At 48.3% G+C, this 16,079-nt stretch overlaps 1 protein-coding gene across 1 annotated transcript in view; it reads right to left on the bottom strand.

The window, feature by feature from the left end:
• The window catches only part of MARCHF9 (membrane associated ring-CH-type finger 9), a 43,133-nt gene extending 30,007 nt beyond the window's left edge, over window positions 1-13,126 (bottom strand). The window contains exon 1 of the mRNA XM_066617706.1: window positions 12,743-13,126. Within this exon, the coding sequence (XP_066473803.1) occupies window positions 12,743-13,126 (384 nt within the window). The remainder of the gene's footprint in view (window positions 1-12,742) is intronic.
• Window positions 13,127-16,079: the final 2,953 nt, after the last annotated feature.

The following is a 16,079-nucleotide window of genomic DNA, read 5'->3' as shown; positions in this document are numbered from 1 at the left end:
GAATAGGTACTGGGACTAAGTCCTGGATCAGTGGAAGTCCAGATGGTTTACTAAGCCTCCCACAGGGGGACTGCTCCACATGGGGTGGGAAATGTCTCACCCATTGCCTGAAGCCAGCATGGTAAATCAAGTCTACAATTAAAGTGACATTTCAGTGTGCACTGCGCCTCTCCAGTGACTCATTCCTCCACTGGATTCCATTCTCTGCAAAGCCTCTGGTGATGGTAGCCTGTGCGAGCCAGCGAGCAGAGGAAAAGCCCTCTCACTGGGCTCACAGCTGCTCCGCACATTCTCATAGGCTGGACCAAAATGATTGGATCAGGGCACCTGCCTGTCTTCCACCCCCAAGCCTCAGCAACAGTAGTCTGAAGTAGCTAATCTGCTAAAAACCATCAGGCACTAATATCATATTGTGAACTCAAAGCAGTCACGAGGATTTGGCAATTAAGAGAAACAACATATGTGCTGGACTAAATCGAACTGAAAATCTTTGCAAGATTTGAAAAAGGTAAGAAAAGCATATTACCATCTAGTTATCTATTCATTTATCACAGGGATTGGCTGTGGGCCCTTCAGACACAGTCCAACAAAGCCCAACACCTGATACGTGCCCTAGATGCACATATTTTTGGCCCCACACTGACACTCCTATTCATCTCTTCCCAAGCACATTTATGGAGAGGTAATTGGTTTGTGTTCTGTCTCTTATACAAGTACAGGCCCTTTTATTAACAAAGGATAACCATCTTGGGATGGTGGTGCCTTTGCCAATCCCTGTCAGCCAATGTGGACCAGCAGTGACAAGTGTGGCTGAAATCATGTGGACTGTGGGGTATCAGGAGCATGACTGTGCCTTGGTCCTTACATTTGAAGGCATAAGAATGGCCTGTTGGATAAGACTAAAGGCCCAGTTTGGTATCTAGCAGAAGCCAGCCAGAAGCATACAATCTCAAAAAGCAAGGTAAGCTGACCATACAAGCAGGGCACGAAAGCAATGGTTTTCCCTTGTTGTTTGCCTCAGTGTCTGGTATGGAGAGGTAACAACACATGGCTTGACTCTGTACAAACTATACTGTACAAACTGTATAAGCTCTGTAACTAACAGGGCTATCACCACTGATAGACCTACCAACAGATAGAATCTGTCTAGTCATATAAGCTGGAGGTCATTCTCTCCACACCATGCATCAGTGAATTCCATATGTTAATCACCACCATTGTGAAATACCTGTAAGGATCATGTTGCTTTGCATTTAGCTGGCTCTGTGGAAAGGCCATGTTAGAAAGTTTGCTGCCACCTCCACCCAACACCATTGGACATGCTGGTAGCCCAGGGTCCTGAATAATTTGATGCTGCCAGTAGCAGCATCTACAGTATTTACCTGTCTTCTTTTTCCCCTCACCCCTGAAAAAGGCCTGGTCTTTGAACATTTTGGTGCTCCCTCATGAGAATATGATTCTGAGAATTTGAAAGATCATTCTAGTCCTCTCCTACTCAGAACCCAGGAGTCCTGCCTTTCAGCTTTGTGTTCCATCCCACAGAGAGATATCCATTCTGTAGGCTTCATTAGCAGGACAGAAGAAAACATAGAAGACAGTTTTCAGCACTAAATTTAGCCCTCCAAAACTTCCACTGGAGGAGCTGCATTTTGGGGGCTGATGAATCAGGAAATAAATTATAGTCAAGTCCATGCTAGCTCCTCTCCTCGACTACCACACCAAGGGTACTAGCTGTGGTCCTGCATTCAGGGAAAGCAGCCCCCATCCATCATGGAAGGTCTGTGCTTCAGAACTGCAAGAAGAGTCATCCCTCAAAACTACACCCTGCAAAGGTTAGCCAATAATTCAACAATAACAGTAGGTAGAATATGCTTATCTTTCTCTTCCTTCCCCATTCCTTAGAGAAAAAAATGTTGATATGCCTCTTAGGCCCAAATCCTAACCAACTTTCTTGCACTGACATAGCTGTGCCAATGGGACGTATGCTGTATCCTGCAGTTGAGTGACACTCACAGAAGCCTCCTCAAAGTAAGGGAATGTTTGTTCCCTTTCCTTGGAGCTACATTGCGCTTATGTCAGTGCTGGAAAGTGGGTTAGGATTGTGCCCTTAGACTGTAAGCCATTAATATAAACTGCCTAGAGATAAATCAGTAAAAAGATAATATACAACAAAAAGAAAAAAATTAAGATGTTTCTACATAACTTTTGGAATGTTCCAAAGAACATAAAAAGAATTCTCTCTCTAATTCTTACAAACCACTCTGGAAGGTAGACAAGTATTCCTATCTCCCTACTGCATCTGAGCAGCTGAAAGAGTGGCTTCCTTAAGGTTACGTAGCAGCAAGGGTTTGCTCTTGGTTTCTGGCTGCCAAGACAAGGGTGCAGTCTAAAGGTTGAAGTCAGAGCAAGCAGATCACAATGTAAAAGGCTGGGGCATGGTTAGGCTGAGCCAAAAGTTGACTTCCAAAGAGCCAGCCAGCCAGCTGACACAAGAAGAGATTACTCTAGTAACTCATCACTCAGACTGAGGAGGAAGGTTGAAGGTTAAGCTTTATATGAGGCCTGGTGAGCCTGGATTAGCCTGTGAGGTCAGATGACAGTGTTCAGGATGGTCTTGAAGCCCAGAGTGTGTCCTTACCCATTCAGCCTGCCAGACTTCATGAGAAACCAGAGCCTGCTGGTGGATGAGGAGACAAGCTACCAGAAGCTCCAGTTCCCTGGTTCCCAACCCATGGACCACACAGTTCACAGGTGATTCACTAGATCTCAGAGGAAAGGTCACCTTCTATCACTTCCAGTGTCTCACTGAGCCAGCACTCCCGCCATGGACCACCAGAGAGGATGGAGAACGGACCACCCACAGCCGCAGCTGACAACAAAAGTAGCAACCCACAAATGTTCTCTATAAAGAATAAATCTCTAATAAATCTTCTCTAATTATTACAAATGCAATTGTAGTTTTTTGTGTGTGCAGGGACTGGGGGGGAGTTGCATGTGGTCCACAACGATTCCAATTTTTGCCTCCGTAGTCTGTGGGCTTCTAGAGCTTGGGAACCACTGATATTGAACTAGATCAGTGGTTCCCAAGCTCTAGAAGCCCACATACTCCCCTCCCCTCCCTCCCTCCCTCAGTGCCTTTCATCTAGAGTTTGCAGCTGTGGTGGAAATTGAACCTGAGATTTTCCAATTCACACAATCCTATATACACTTAGTGGGCGGTAACTTCCATTATACTCAAAGATGCTTACTTGTGAGTAGACACACCTAGGATTGTGGTGTTAGCCATTTTGATACACCAACTTAGCTCAACCCAGAGTATGCCAAAAGAGAACAGCTGCACCTTATTCTACATTATTGTGGTAAAAATACCTCTGGGTTTATTTAATTTTATCTGAAAAACCCTTTGTGAATGTGTTAGTGGTAAATATTATTTTTAATAATAGTAATACTAATAGATCATTCTAGCAATTGAGCTCAGCCACATGTTACAAAGAAAGGGCTAGGGAGCCAAAGCAAAAATAAACTAATTTAACCAAGAGGAAAATTCTTCCTTATTGGCTTCCTTATTAAATCCTTCCAATATTTCATATGATGATCTGTCAGAACCAGACTGCTTATGGCCCATTAGTTATGGGTCTGATCCTGCAGACCCTTACACTCCCCACTCCAAGGTAATTTTATCGGGAAACAACTCTGTACTACTCAGCATGCCGTATCTTCTTACTGCAATCACAAGAACATGAGAATTGGGACCAGACCAAGCTCCCTCTAGCTCAGTCCAGTCCAGTGTATTTTGTTTCCAACAGCAGCCAGTCACATTTCTCTGGAAGATCACAAGCAGGGCACATGGGTGTATACTGTTCCTGTACATGGAAGTTCCACCGCCTCTCCAGTGACTCCAGAGGGAGAGAGAGAGGATTTTTTTTTTAATGAAGGTGGACTCTTTGTGACTCTATAGAGGAAACAGGACAGAAGTCAAAAGGTATCAGTCATCAACTTATGACTTACAGTTAAAGCCTCTACTTTCAAATAATAGTCTGAAGGACACATGAGAAGCTGAGCAAGTTTGACCCTAAATGCTGCCTGGGAACTAAAACTAAGCACCTTTAAGCTCTTTGGAGAACAGCAGAATACAAGGAAGACAAATAAATCAGACAACTGAGATTCTTTGTTGCTGTAAGTCTTTGGAGGGCTTCACGCTTCTAATAGACAACTACCTTAATCTGATTTCCAGCATACAGCCAAAATCCTGCACAGAGTCAGGCACCTTGATAGGCCAGGATTTGTCCTGGATAATGGTCTAAATTTATTGCTGTCTATTTTGTACCCATTGTATCTCTTGTACTTGCAGCTTTCTTTAATATAAAGAGCTTTCCCTTTATGGTCTTATCCCTTCTGTTATATCCACAGGAAATGCTTTTAGCCATCCTTTTTTTCCCTAAAAGGTGACATCCTTCTGGCTTAATCATACTCATTTAGTCTCTCCCTATGGGAGAAATTGTTCATTCCTAGAATCTCTCTACTTGCTCTTCTCTGCACCTGTTACAGCCAGAAGTCAGTTTCTTTGGGTTGAAAACAAAGTGATGTTAGACGTGAATCTAGGAGATGTGGGTTCAGCTCCACTAGTGCTGTGTAGTCACCAGGTGAGGAACTGGGAATTAAATCTTGCAGGCAGCCTAACCAGAATCCTTTTAGAATTCTTTCTGGTCAGGTGGAGACAATGGACAGTTTGGATAGGATGGGCAGAGACAACAGGGAATCTTCCTCCCAGCAATCAGAGACAGCATCAAAAAGATCTGAGAGTTCCTAAATCTGTCCCAAGTGACCAGACACAAGTCCTCCATCAGCAATTTTTGCTATTTTCCACACTCAGGACTCATTCTAGGAAATGGGATGCCCCCATCTCATAGAGTTCTGGTCACTAGGAATGGGTTAAGGAAATCACAGCTAGGAAGGCTAGAAATCAAAGTAAAGGAATGACAGCCCAATCCTATCCACACTTTCCTGGGAGTAAGCCCCATTGACTCTAATGGGACTTGCTTCTGAATAGGCGTGCATAGGATTTGGCTGCCAATCATTAAATAAACAAGCCCTGACAACAGTCTCAGGTCTGGCCTGTGTATGCAGCTAAGGGCCTGATCCTAACTAACTTCCAGCACTAATGCAATGCAGCCCTGAGGTAAGGGCGCAAAAGTTCCCTTACCTTGAGGAGGCCTCTAGGACTGTCCCCTTCCACAGAATGCAGCGCATACCCCGTTGGCTGCATCACTGCTAGAAACTTGGATAGGAATGGTCCCAAAATGAGGTAGCAGAGTTGGCTGTACTACTTCAATGTAGTACACGTAGGAGATGCCACTTCCCCCTCACTCAAAAACATCTTGCAGATAAAAGATCAATATATCCCTTCTGCCCCCCCCCCCAAAAGCAGTTTCTAAACCTGCTTGAAAACTACAATATACACAAGTTTGACTCCTGACTGGGACAGGGCAGATAAACAGGATCTGTCTTACTATACTGGCTTCCAGGCCATATCCAAGCACAATTCCAGATTTCAGCCTTTAAAGTTCTAAAAGGGAGGGGGCCCAGGGATATAAAGGACTGCTGTTCCCACATGAACCTGCCCAAATACTAATGTCATCCTCAGGACCCTCCTCCAGGCCTTGCTGTCTTTAAAGAGGAGGAGAATGAGGGTCTACAACACAATGTTTTCAGTTATGGTGTGTCGTGGCTCTGGAATTTCTCTGAGAGCCAAATTGACATCCTTCTGCTATCAAGTGAAGATATGTTTCATTTGTTCAAGACATTCAGAGACTTCATCTTAGGATCAACTACAAGGTCTCCTAACCACCTATGTAAAATGTGCACTTAAAAGCAGAAGTTCCTCTTTCACCACAAACAATTGTTGGGGGGGGGAAGGATTCTGACTGGGTTGAGGATCATAGAGAAGGAGCCCCCCACTGTTTTCCCACCCAAAATCCTCCCCAGTTGGTGCTTACTTCTGAAGCAGGCATTCGCAGCAAATAGCCACTTTGGGATGGAAACTGTCAGTGGGAAAATGGCATGAGGGGAAAGTGTTCCCCGCAACTCACATCAGGACCAGCCTCCCCCCCCCAAGCTCTTCTCTTATGAAAGAAGAGGCACTTCTACTTCTAAGCATGTCTCTTAGAGCCCAATTCTGAGCTCTTTACTGCCAGTGCTGGGTACTATAAATGGGCCGTAAGGTACACCTGCGATACCCTCAGTGGGCACTGAGCCTATTGCCGGCTGTATGCTGCCCTGAGCTAGGTAAGAGCTCTGGGCAGTGGTGAGAGCATTGGGAGCGGGGGAAGGGCAATGTGGGGAGAGGAAACGGGGTGGGAGGGGTGTGGGACCACCTGAGCTCTGCTCTGCCGGATCCTGAACTCTGAGTCGGGACAAAAGGCCCAACACGGAGTCTCTCAGGTCTGTGCTGGAAAAATAGCCAGTGCAGACTTGAGAAGCCCCATTGCAGGGCTTGAGGCTTTACCCAGGGGGAGAGGACAAAAGTCCCCTTCCCCCAAGGAAACCTATGGAGGCTGCCGCAGGGCCACAGGATGACATGGTAGCCGCTTTGGTACCACTGCACCTGGCAGCCATCTTTAGGATTGGGCCACCACCTAAAGGCCACCACCTTTAGAATTGGGCTGTTAATCTGGCAACTAGGAGTCTGTGTAGCTTGACCCATTTGAACTTCCCAGTGATTTATACAGCCCTGTTAATGCAGACATATATTTGTGGCTCAGTGGTCTTTTATGCAGTCTATCCTCCATATCTACTTTATCCAGGCTTCACGCACTGGAGAAGACACTCTGTTCCAGAACCATCGTTCAGAACATAATACCATAGTCTTTCAAGACTGAAAGATGCCAACTAGTGGTCTTTTACACAGTAGTCTTTTATTGTTCTGCCGTTGTTTTTATTTTTTAAACTGTAAGCCACAACGAGCATTTTTAAACTGAAGTGCAGCACATAACTCTCTTCAATAAAGTCAACAAAAGCACCTGTTTCTCAGAGCCGCACTCTACACTTTCGGTGTTCTGTGGAGCTTTACTATGTTTGCTTTGATTCCAAATGGTATGCTGCTCTGGGACTCTTGAACTGAAGGGCTGCTTAAAGAAGGTCCACATAGATGAATCAATGTGCAAAACCACTGAGAGAAACAGCATCATGAAGCAGGGTGAGGCAGCTGAAATCCAGTAAGGGTGCAATGCTAGATATGGGAATAAGCCCCAATGGACTCACTCAGAACTTAGTTCCAAGTAAATCTGCAGAAGGTGGCACCGCAAGGTTGGAATCCTATGCGTTCTTACTTGAGAAGGAACCCAACTGAAGAAAATAGGACTTCAGAGTAAAGGTACAAGAATCAGACAGTCAGAACTACCTGGCTCAATTTACCTGAAAGTTCTCCTGCATGAGAGTTATTGAGCTGAAGTGGAGCTGCACAAGAGGTAGAAGATTGGGAAAGTGTAATTTGGTGCCTGTCTCCTTGAGGCACAGTGGCGTCACTAGGATTTGTGTCACCCAGTGTGGGAGGCCTGCGCATCACCCCATGCAGTGGGTGGGGCAACGCCCCAGGTGGGCATGGTGATGTACCATCGCCCCACCCCCACTGGTTTTTTGGCTGTACCTTTTGTTAGAACCCAGATATTTCAATGTGGATTGTTTCATTGCATTCTGCATGAAATTACGCATTGATTGATCTATAACATGATGGTCTTATTCCTCCAAATTCTGATTTTAATGATTTTGAAAACTTGTAGAGTCTCTCACACACACACTCCGTGTCAACTTACTAACACCTTATTGCAGCAGTTCTCAAACTTTGAGCACTGGGACCCACTTTTTAGAATGACAATCTGTCCAGGACCCATTGGAAGTGATGTCATGGCCAGAAGTGACATCATCAAGCAATTAAAATAAATAATTATAAATAATTAAATCAAAATAAAATAATTAAATAAGGGGGAGCCAGTCCTGTTCCACCAAGTGAATCTACTCTGAAGTAAGTCCCATTGTGGTCAATGGGGCTTACTCTCAGGAAAGTGTGGGTAGGATTGCAGCCTGTGAGCCCACTCCCATGCATGTCTACTCTGAAGTAAGTCCCATAGTGGTCAATGGGGCTTACTCTCAGGAAAGTGTGGGTAGGATTGCAGCCTGTGAGCCCAAGCCTATGCATGTCTACTCAGAAGTAAGTCCCATAGTGGTCAATGGAGCTTACTCCATAGTCTGACTGCAATAACCCCCCCAAAAAGAATCAGTGAGATTTCTAGCCCTCCCCAGTGCCCAGTTTAAAGTTCTTCTGTTTCAGCCATATCAGAATAAAGACCCACCTGGTTCTGCAAGTGCAAAATAGAAAACTTTCCCCTTACCATTCAAGCCTCCTTTTTGTTCTTTTTAGGAGGGGGAGGCTGCCTTCTGGAGCAGCTCCATTGGATCAGGACACTTCTGGTGTCCTCACATTCCCCTTTGCCTGCCTTTCCATTGGGCTCCATGCATTTTTTGTTTTCCGGTTTTTTGGCCATAACTTTTGAACGAAAGGAGCTATTTCAATTCTGTTTTTTGCACCGCACTCCGCTGACCATTCCACATCCAATGGTGTATGGCATGAAAGGGTAGCTCCTAACCCCGTGATGTTAGCACGTCCTCCCCAGGGCGCGTCACCCCTCCGGCGCGTCACCAGGTGCTGCCTGCACCCCCCACACCCTGCTAGCGACGCCAGTGTTCAGGCACCCAAATATTCTGAGCTACTGTCCCTGTATTAATATTTCACATAACACAGCACAGAATAGTTAGGATAGGTAAGTTTCAGGAATCCTGGGCTCAGATTCAACCACAGAGATGTTCCCCTAGTCATGGCAGACCAACAGCAAGAGAACACAAACCCATATCATGTACATTATAAGTGCATACTCATATTAATGAATGGACATAGAAGTACGATCACATGGGCACATGCGGGGACACCCACAAAGGGAACTGACAGTACACACATATTATACAGAAACAAAGAGCTCTGTCCATATGGGCACATCTATACTCCCCCAAATGTGGTCTGTTTTTATACAAATAATATATGGGAATGGGAGTGCACACTGGTAATGTGATCTCAACCACATACACAAGTATGGACACACATAGCAATCAACCTGAGAGAACATGCAACCCATGGCTGAGAACCAGGAGCAATGGTCAGAAGTACAAGTATGTACCAGTGTGCATGTAAACATGCACATAAACAGACATGTGTCAACACCCCCATGAGCACAAAAACAGATGTGAAAGATTCCAATATTTCCCAACTCTAAATGTAAAATGCACAAAGGAAAACATTTGCCCAGCTGCACAAGCACAGTCTCACAAACACTTCTTCTGAGTCAACGTACAAAGGTATGTCCACATGTGAGCATGTGTTTATAAAGGCTCATGCAGTACTCTGCATACAAACAATGCACACATAGAGTTGTTCACACATGGGCACACATATACAAGCTTGCACAGCTATGGAAACACAAAAGCCAACCACACCCTGCACACACACCAGCACTGTCATCTGGGCTTCTGTTGTTCCCATTGATTCAATATGCTGATGGACACAAACAGCATCGTCTTCCCCACAACAGAGTCCCTTCCTCAAAGTGCATCTAGACCTAGCATAGCTATGCAAGGGTCTGGATGTGGAAATAGATTTTCTGCATGCACCACAACCCCAACTTCTCCCTCCATCACAGTTGCAAAATGTAAATAAGGGTTCCCCATAAAGGAGACTCCTCTGCCTTTCTTCAGCACACACCACCAAGCCCATCACCTGCTGAGCTTCCATATCCACCCCGCCTCCCTCACATTCACAAAGCACTTCCTGCTATTAGTAACTCTTTAGCACACTTCAGCTATCCTCTTGTACTCACACATGAGGCTGGATACACACTCACACGCATCAACCCTTTCAAAGCCTGCTTGAGATGGATAGTGATTCTAACCTACATTTGCAACCATGAGCCACGTGGTTCACGGCGCAATGGAGCTACCAGATTAAATAATCTGAAGTTTAGAAGGTGCAAATCTCTCTATCACCCCTTGCTCCTTTCCTGAAAGAGACCATCTCACCTTAGGTACAACATTTTATGTTATACTTGTTTCTGGATATCTGAGCGCCACTTCACAACACAGTATTTTCCCAATACAGATCTCACCTCTGGTTCAAAAAGCTACTGTGTGTGAAGTCGACTATCTCTTTGGTCTTTCATAAACCATATTGCAAACTTCTTAGCTGAAACATGGCAAGTAAATATATTTAATAGCAATTGTAATAATAAAAAAGAATTTTACCTCCGCCACTGGCATCAACATATTGTTTTATTGGTGCGTGTTGAATACCTGCCGATTTTGCTTTTGTTGTGACACTGTTTCATATGATTTTATTTATTGTCAATGGGTACTTCTACATTGAGAGCCAGTCTGAGAAGCTTTGCCTTGCAAGGAGTGTTCAAAAATTCTATAAATAAATAAAATCAAAATTTCCAAACACATAAGACCCCAAATTACAGGCCAACTTCTCAAATGAAGCAGTAAAGGTAGAATCTGAACACACCTTCCTTGTTCTAGAGACAGTCTGCAAGGGGAATTGCCAAAATTAAATACACTGGCTGCTTGATCTCTAAGAACATGATTAATTACGGATTCCACCACACACACAAAAATTAATCTCCACTCCAGTGTCTGTGTTTAAATGAGTCCCCCCCATGAGGAAAGGATGAAGCAACCCAGCATAAGGATAGGGTCCTGCCTCACATATCCTCAAACCCACCCAAAGGATTTTAAGGTAAACAATGCTCATCTTCCTTTCAACCTGTGAAGCGACTATTGGCTGCGTCAGCTTCATAGATTGTAGCCCCTCTAACTAGGGCACTAAGACCCTTAGGAAGGTGCTCACATTGTCTGTACTACAATACCTTGTGCACAGGGGAAAGAAACAGAAGGCACACACAACCTGTCCCTTGGCAAATGGATGTTTTGCCTGTGTATTTCAAAGCTCCAGCCCAGGCCACTGGTGACCAGAGCTGAAATGTCTTGAAAGAACCCAGTTATTGCAGGAAAACACACCACTCTGCTACAAGAGGTGGCAACTGAGATCAATAAAAGCCAACCAGACTGCTCCTAGAGGTGTGGCCTTCTCTCCATTGACATATACAACTCAGAGGCCCTGTGCCAGCTTTTAAACACCCCACTGCTTTTTGTCTGCCAGAACCCCCATATTCTCCATCATACTTTGTCCAACAGCTTAATAGAAATCTGTCTTTTTTAGAATAGGCCCCCCTTGCTTTGAACCCCTCCTTGCATGACATTCAAGGGAGAAGACTCCGGTTTTTGTCTTATGGCATAAAGCCTTATCATCACACCACATTCCTGAAGGCTGTCTAGGGGAGGGAGGGGAGGGGTAAGGAGGGAGGAGAAATTCCTGGAGAGATCATCTTAGCATCAGCGCACACAGCACCACAGAAGGTTCATGGTTCACCATGTAAGGAGAAAGGATTCGAGCTCTGGTCCCTACCTGCTCTGAGATGCAATCTTTGCAAGCACCTCCCAGAAGCAGTGACCTAGAGGCTCACGTACTCTGAGGCCTTGGGGATCACTTCACAAATACCCTCTACTCCCCATGCACCTACACAGCCTGTCTCCACAGGTGGCATGCTCTCCCTGGTCCTCTAACAAGGTGGACATATCCTCCAATTCCTTATCACCCTGATTAGATAATCTAGCCCAAAGAATACTCTATACTAGCCTATAAAAGAGTTTCCCTTTTTAAAAACAACAACAAAACAATGCAAGAAGGCATACCTCCAGGATTGGGGAGGTGGCAAGAGAATTGAAAACTTCTACATAAATACAGTTTTCCTATATATTGTACTGAGAATCAGTGTCCAAAGACCACTGTCACCTGGGCATACGGAGTATCTTATGAGCATGGAACACCATCCGGACAGTTAACTCTCTGGTCAAGTCTACTGCAACACTATTCTTGCCACTGTCCCACCCATTCCACTGATTTCTCAAAAACAAAACAACTTGGACAAGTCTTGACACATATCACCCCATCTATGCCACGGAATACTGTCTCAAAAGGCCAGGCAATTTGGAAGCTAAGTTTCAAGCAGATGGCCTGGCCTACACCTTGGTCCTAGTCCTAAGTGGCTGAGGTACCAACTGACCCCAGCCATTTCCTATTGGTCAGAGATCTTAACAGCCTGGCAGACCGCATAGGAAAAGATGGTGGCCTGCCCTGGCCCCTTCAGCACCACCTGGTCAAGATGCTTCCCAGCACATAGGTATATATCCCAACACCAAAGTCCTCCTCCCATGACCTGCAAGACGACAGCCTTGTCCACACCTTGGTAGCCTTGTCCACACCTTGGTAACTCTTTGATCATGTCATGACATCCGACAACCCAGCCTCATCTTCTCTAGTACCCAGATCAACTGAGATGTGACTCCCAGGAGTCCACACCTTGGCACCACGGGCCAAGTTGGCGATTTGCTGAGGGTGATGCCTCCTCCTAGCACCCAGATCACCTGGGATCCTGCTGTCAGGCCTACACCTTGACGTGCCTGCCATGCCCAGCCATGCTGCCAGGTGCAAGAGGTCCCCCCATAGTATCCAGTCCCACCACACCCAACCCACCCTCCAGCCCTTCCCTGCACCTGGCAGGCACTGACGCTGTCCACTGACCTGCTCGGGTCCCTGGAAGCAGATCCGGCACTGGGGGGTTCTCATGCCACTGTCCAAGCTGCTGCTGAGCGACACCGAGTCCAAAGCTCCCCCGGCCCCGGGCTGCTGCTGCCCCAGCTGCTGCCCGGGGGGCTGCGGTCGGAGGTCCTTCTCCTCCAGGGCCAGGCTGCGGGGCCGGGTGTCGGCGCCGCCCCCGCCATAGTATTCAGCCTCGTCGTCCTGCCGAGAGGAGCAGTCGGCGAAGGGGGGCCACCCGCAGCCGCTGCCTCCCAGCGCTCCCCGGCTTCCCCCGGCTCCAGGCTCGGGCTCCGGGCGGCCCCGCCGCATCAACACCAGCAGCTTCAGCTCGTTGAAGAACATGCGGATCCGGTACTTGAACATCATTTACCTCCCCCGGCGGCGGCAGCAGAGGCGACCACGGCGGCAGAGCTGGGCTGGGGGGCGGCGAAGGGGCGAGGTGGGGGCCGCTTATCTGCGCCCCTGCCCCGCACCGGGGGACGGGGGCTGCCAGGGGGAGGCCCGGGGACCGCAGAGGGGCGCAGGACCTGCTGGGACCCCGCACATCTCGGGCACAAAAGGTGTGTGTGGGGGGGTCGGTCCTCCTGGCTGCAAGCGGCGTGTTTACACGTGTGCGTGTGGGGAGGGGGCCGCAATGGGGAGGGGGCCGCGGTGGGGGAGCGAGAAGGCAAGGGAGGCCTCTGGGGTGAGGGAGCCACACAAGGAGAGGCTGCCCCCTTTAGGGTGGGGAGGGCGAGGGACCTGGGTGATGGGGGGCTCAGGTGATGCTGCGGCGGGGAGCACGAGCAGGCGCCCCAGAGGCTGTGGGGGAGAAGCGCTGCCCCCTCTCCTCCTCCCCAGGTAGCTCCTCTAGGATGCTGCGCGTTCCATGGGACCCTCCCGGACCCCCAGCGGACAGCCCGCGCCTCGATTCCCCGGGGCCATGGCAGAGCGAGCGAGCAGGCGGGAGGTGCCTCTCCTCCGGCGGCGAAGGGAGGGAGGGAAGGAAGGAGCGGGATGGAGAATCCAGCCGGCGCGCTGCAAGAGCGAGAGCTGCGGCGCCTCTCCTCCTCCGGGTCTTCTCCTTCTGCCGGCCGCAGGGACAGCGGGGAGGCGGCTTCTGCACTCCGGGACCTGCGGCGGCGGCGGCAGGGCCCCTCTCTGCCTCCCTCCCTCGGGCGGCTGGCTGGCTGGGTGGGCAGCTGCAATCGCAGGCGGCTCTTTTGTCTGCAGAGCTACGGGCAGGTCCGCTCCCTCCTGCAGCCGCAGCCGCAGCCACGCCGCCGGGCCTGGAGCAGCCCCATCCGCGCTCGCTGGGTCGCTCTCCCGCAGGCAGGCTGCCCGCCGCTCCGACCTCCCCGCGCCTGGATCGGGTGTCTGTGTGCTGGGGAGGGGCGCCGGTGGGTCTCCTGTGCCTCCCCTCTTCAGCCCGGCTCTTTATGCCGCCAGCCCCGGCATGCAACAGGGCTTTGTCCCCGGGCGCCCCCCACCACCTGGCGGGGCTGCCAGCGCCCCCTACGCGCCCTCCTGCGCTCTCTCCTCCAGCCACCCCCGGGGTCCGGGGGCTGGGCGCACGGCTGGCTGGCGGCGGCGGCGGCGGCGGAGACTCAGGGCTGGGGAGAGGGAATATGGCTTCTCCTTCCGGTACAGCATGTTAAATAAAACATTTCGCGAGGAGAGGAAGAACGGAGCGGGTGCACGTCTGAATGGGGAGGGACCCGGGCACTCGGAGGCGGGCAGGGAGCGAGGGGCTGGTGCGCAACCGCTGCGCCACTCTGGGCTGTCCAGGAGCCACCTCGACCACGTGGAGCGGGGGGGGGGCAGCAGAAGAGTCCCCGGGAAATGTGAAAAGTGCCCCCTCGCCTTCCCGCCATCCAGACACGGATCTTAGGTGGGGTTGGGGATGGGTGGGGAGAAGCCATTTTTTTTAAAAAAATGTGTCTTATTGAATGAGATCACATAAATCTAGCACTGATACGAAATGAGATCACAGCACTGATGTCCATCTAGCACTGATCCTAAAATCATATTTCTACACTAGAATCATATTTCTGAAATATATACTAAAATCATACTTCTCATGGATTCAAAATATGGGACACTGAGAGCCCAATCCTATCTACTCAGAAGTAATCCCATTGTAGTCAATGGGGCTTACTCCTAAGTAAGTGTGGATAGGATTGCCGCCTCAGGCCCCAATCCTATCCATATCCACTCAGAAGTAAATCCCATTGTAGTCAATGCCGCTTACTCCTACGTAAGTGTGGATAGGATTGGAGCATTAGGGCCTATTCTTATCCAATTTTCCAGGGCTGGTGCAGCCATGACAGTGGGCTGTGTGCTGCATCCTTTGGTGGGGAGGCAGTCACAGAGGCCTCCTCAATGTTAGGGAACATTTGTTCTCTTACCTCTGGGTCATATTGCGGCTGCACTGGTGCTGAAAACTTGAAATGGATTGGGGGCTCAATCCTATCCAGTTTTCCAGTGCTGGTGCTGCTGTGCCAAGGGGGTATGCACTGCTTCCTATGTTGGGGAGGCAGGCACAGAGGCCTCCTCAAGGTATGGGAACAACCCTCCGGGCTTCATTGTGGCTGCACAATGATGGAAAGTTGGATTGAGCCCTCAGACATTTGACCATTGTTCTCCCATCTAGCCTCTGCACTTAGAATGATGGAGCCCAGAGAAGAGCCCACAGAGATCAGTGTCACATTTCTCTCTTCTGCATCAGGATGCAGGGTCTCGTAATATTTGCATCCTGACCTAAAAGTCTTTTTGAGATCCTGCAGATTCTGCTGAATGAGAAAACCAGCCAGTGCAGTGCTGAAGCTCCATGCGTGCATCACAGCACATAGGGAGCTCTGTGGATGAGGGTGTGGTGTTTAAAAACAAAGACATTTAAAATGACTCTATTTGTTTTCCACCCTGACACAGATTTAATGTGTGATGATCTGGGACCGCCCTCTACCTGGCTGTAACTCGTGACTGCCTTGGAACCAAAACTTTATTTCATGACATTTAAAAGATTTTTACATATCTGGCTCATTCATTATTTGACAATTAGCCTTTCCTAAATAGTTTCAGCACTCATTAGAAAGCTGAAGCATCTGATAAATCACTGACGTTATTTGGACCTAATAAGGATGACGTGATCTAACATTTGGGTCCAATCCAGAGAAAACTCCACTTGGAATCAATGGGACAAATGAATTGTGATCAGTTGTGCCATATCGATTTGAATAGGATTTGACTACAGCAGTCTCAGGATTGTAGCCTTGATGTTTATGATCACACAAAAAAAAGCTTTTGATTTTTTTTTTAATTAAGTGAATCATTGGTGGAC

Source organism: Tiliqua scincoides, chromosome 2 (assembly GCF_035046505.1).
Source record: "Tiliqua scincoides isolate rTilSci1 chromosome 2, rTilSci1.hap2, whole genome shotgun sequence".
Lineage (NCBI taxonomy): Eukaryota > Metazoa > Chordata > Lepidosauria > Squamata > Scincidae > Tiliqua > Tiliqua scincoides.
This window is presented reverse-complemented; position numbering and strand designations above follow the sequence as displayed.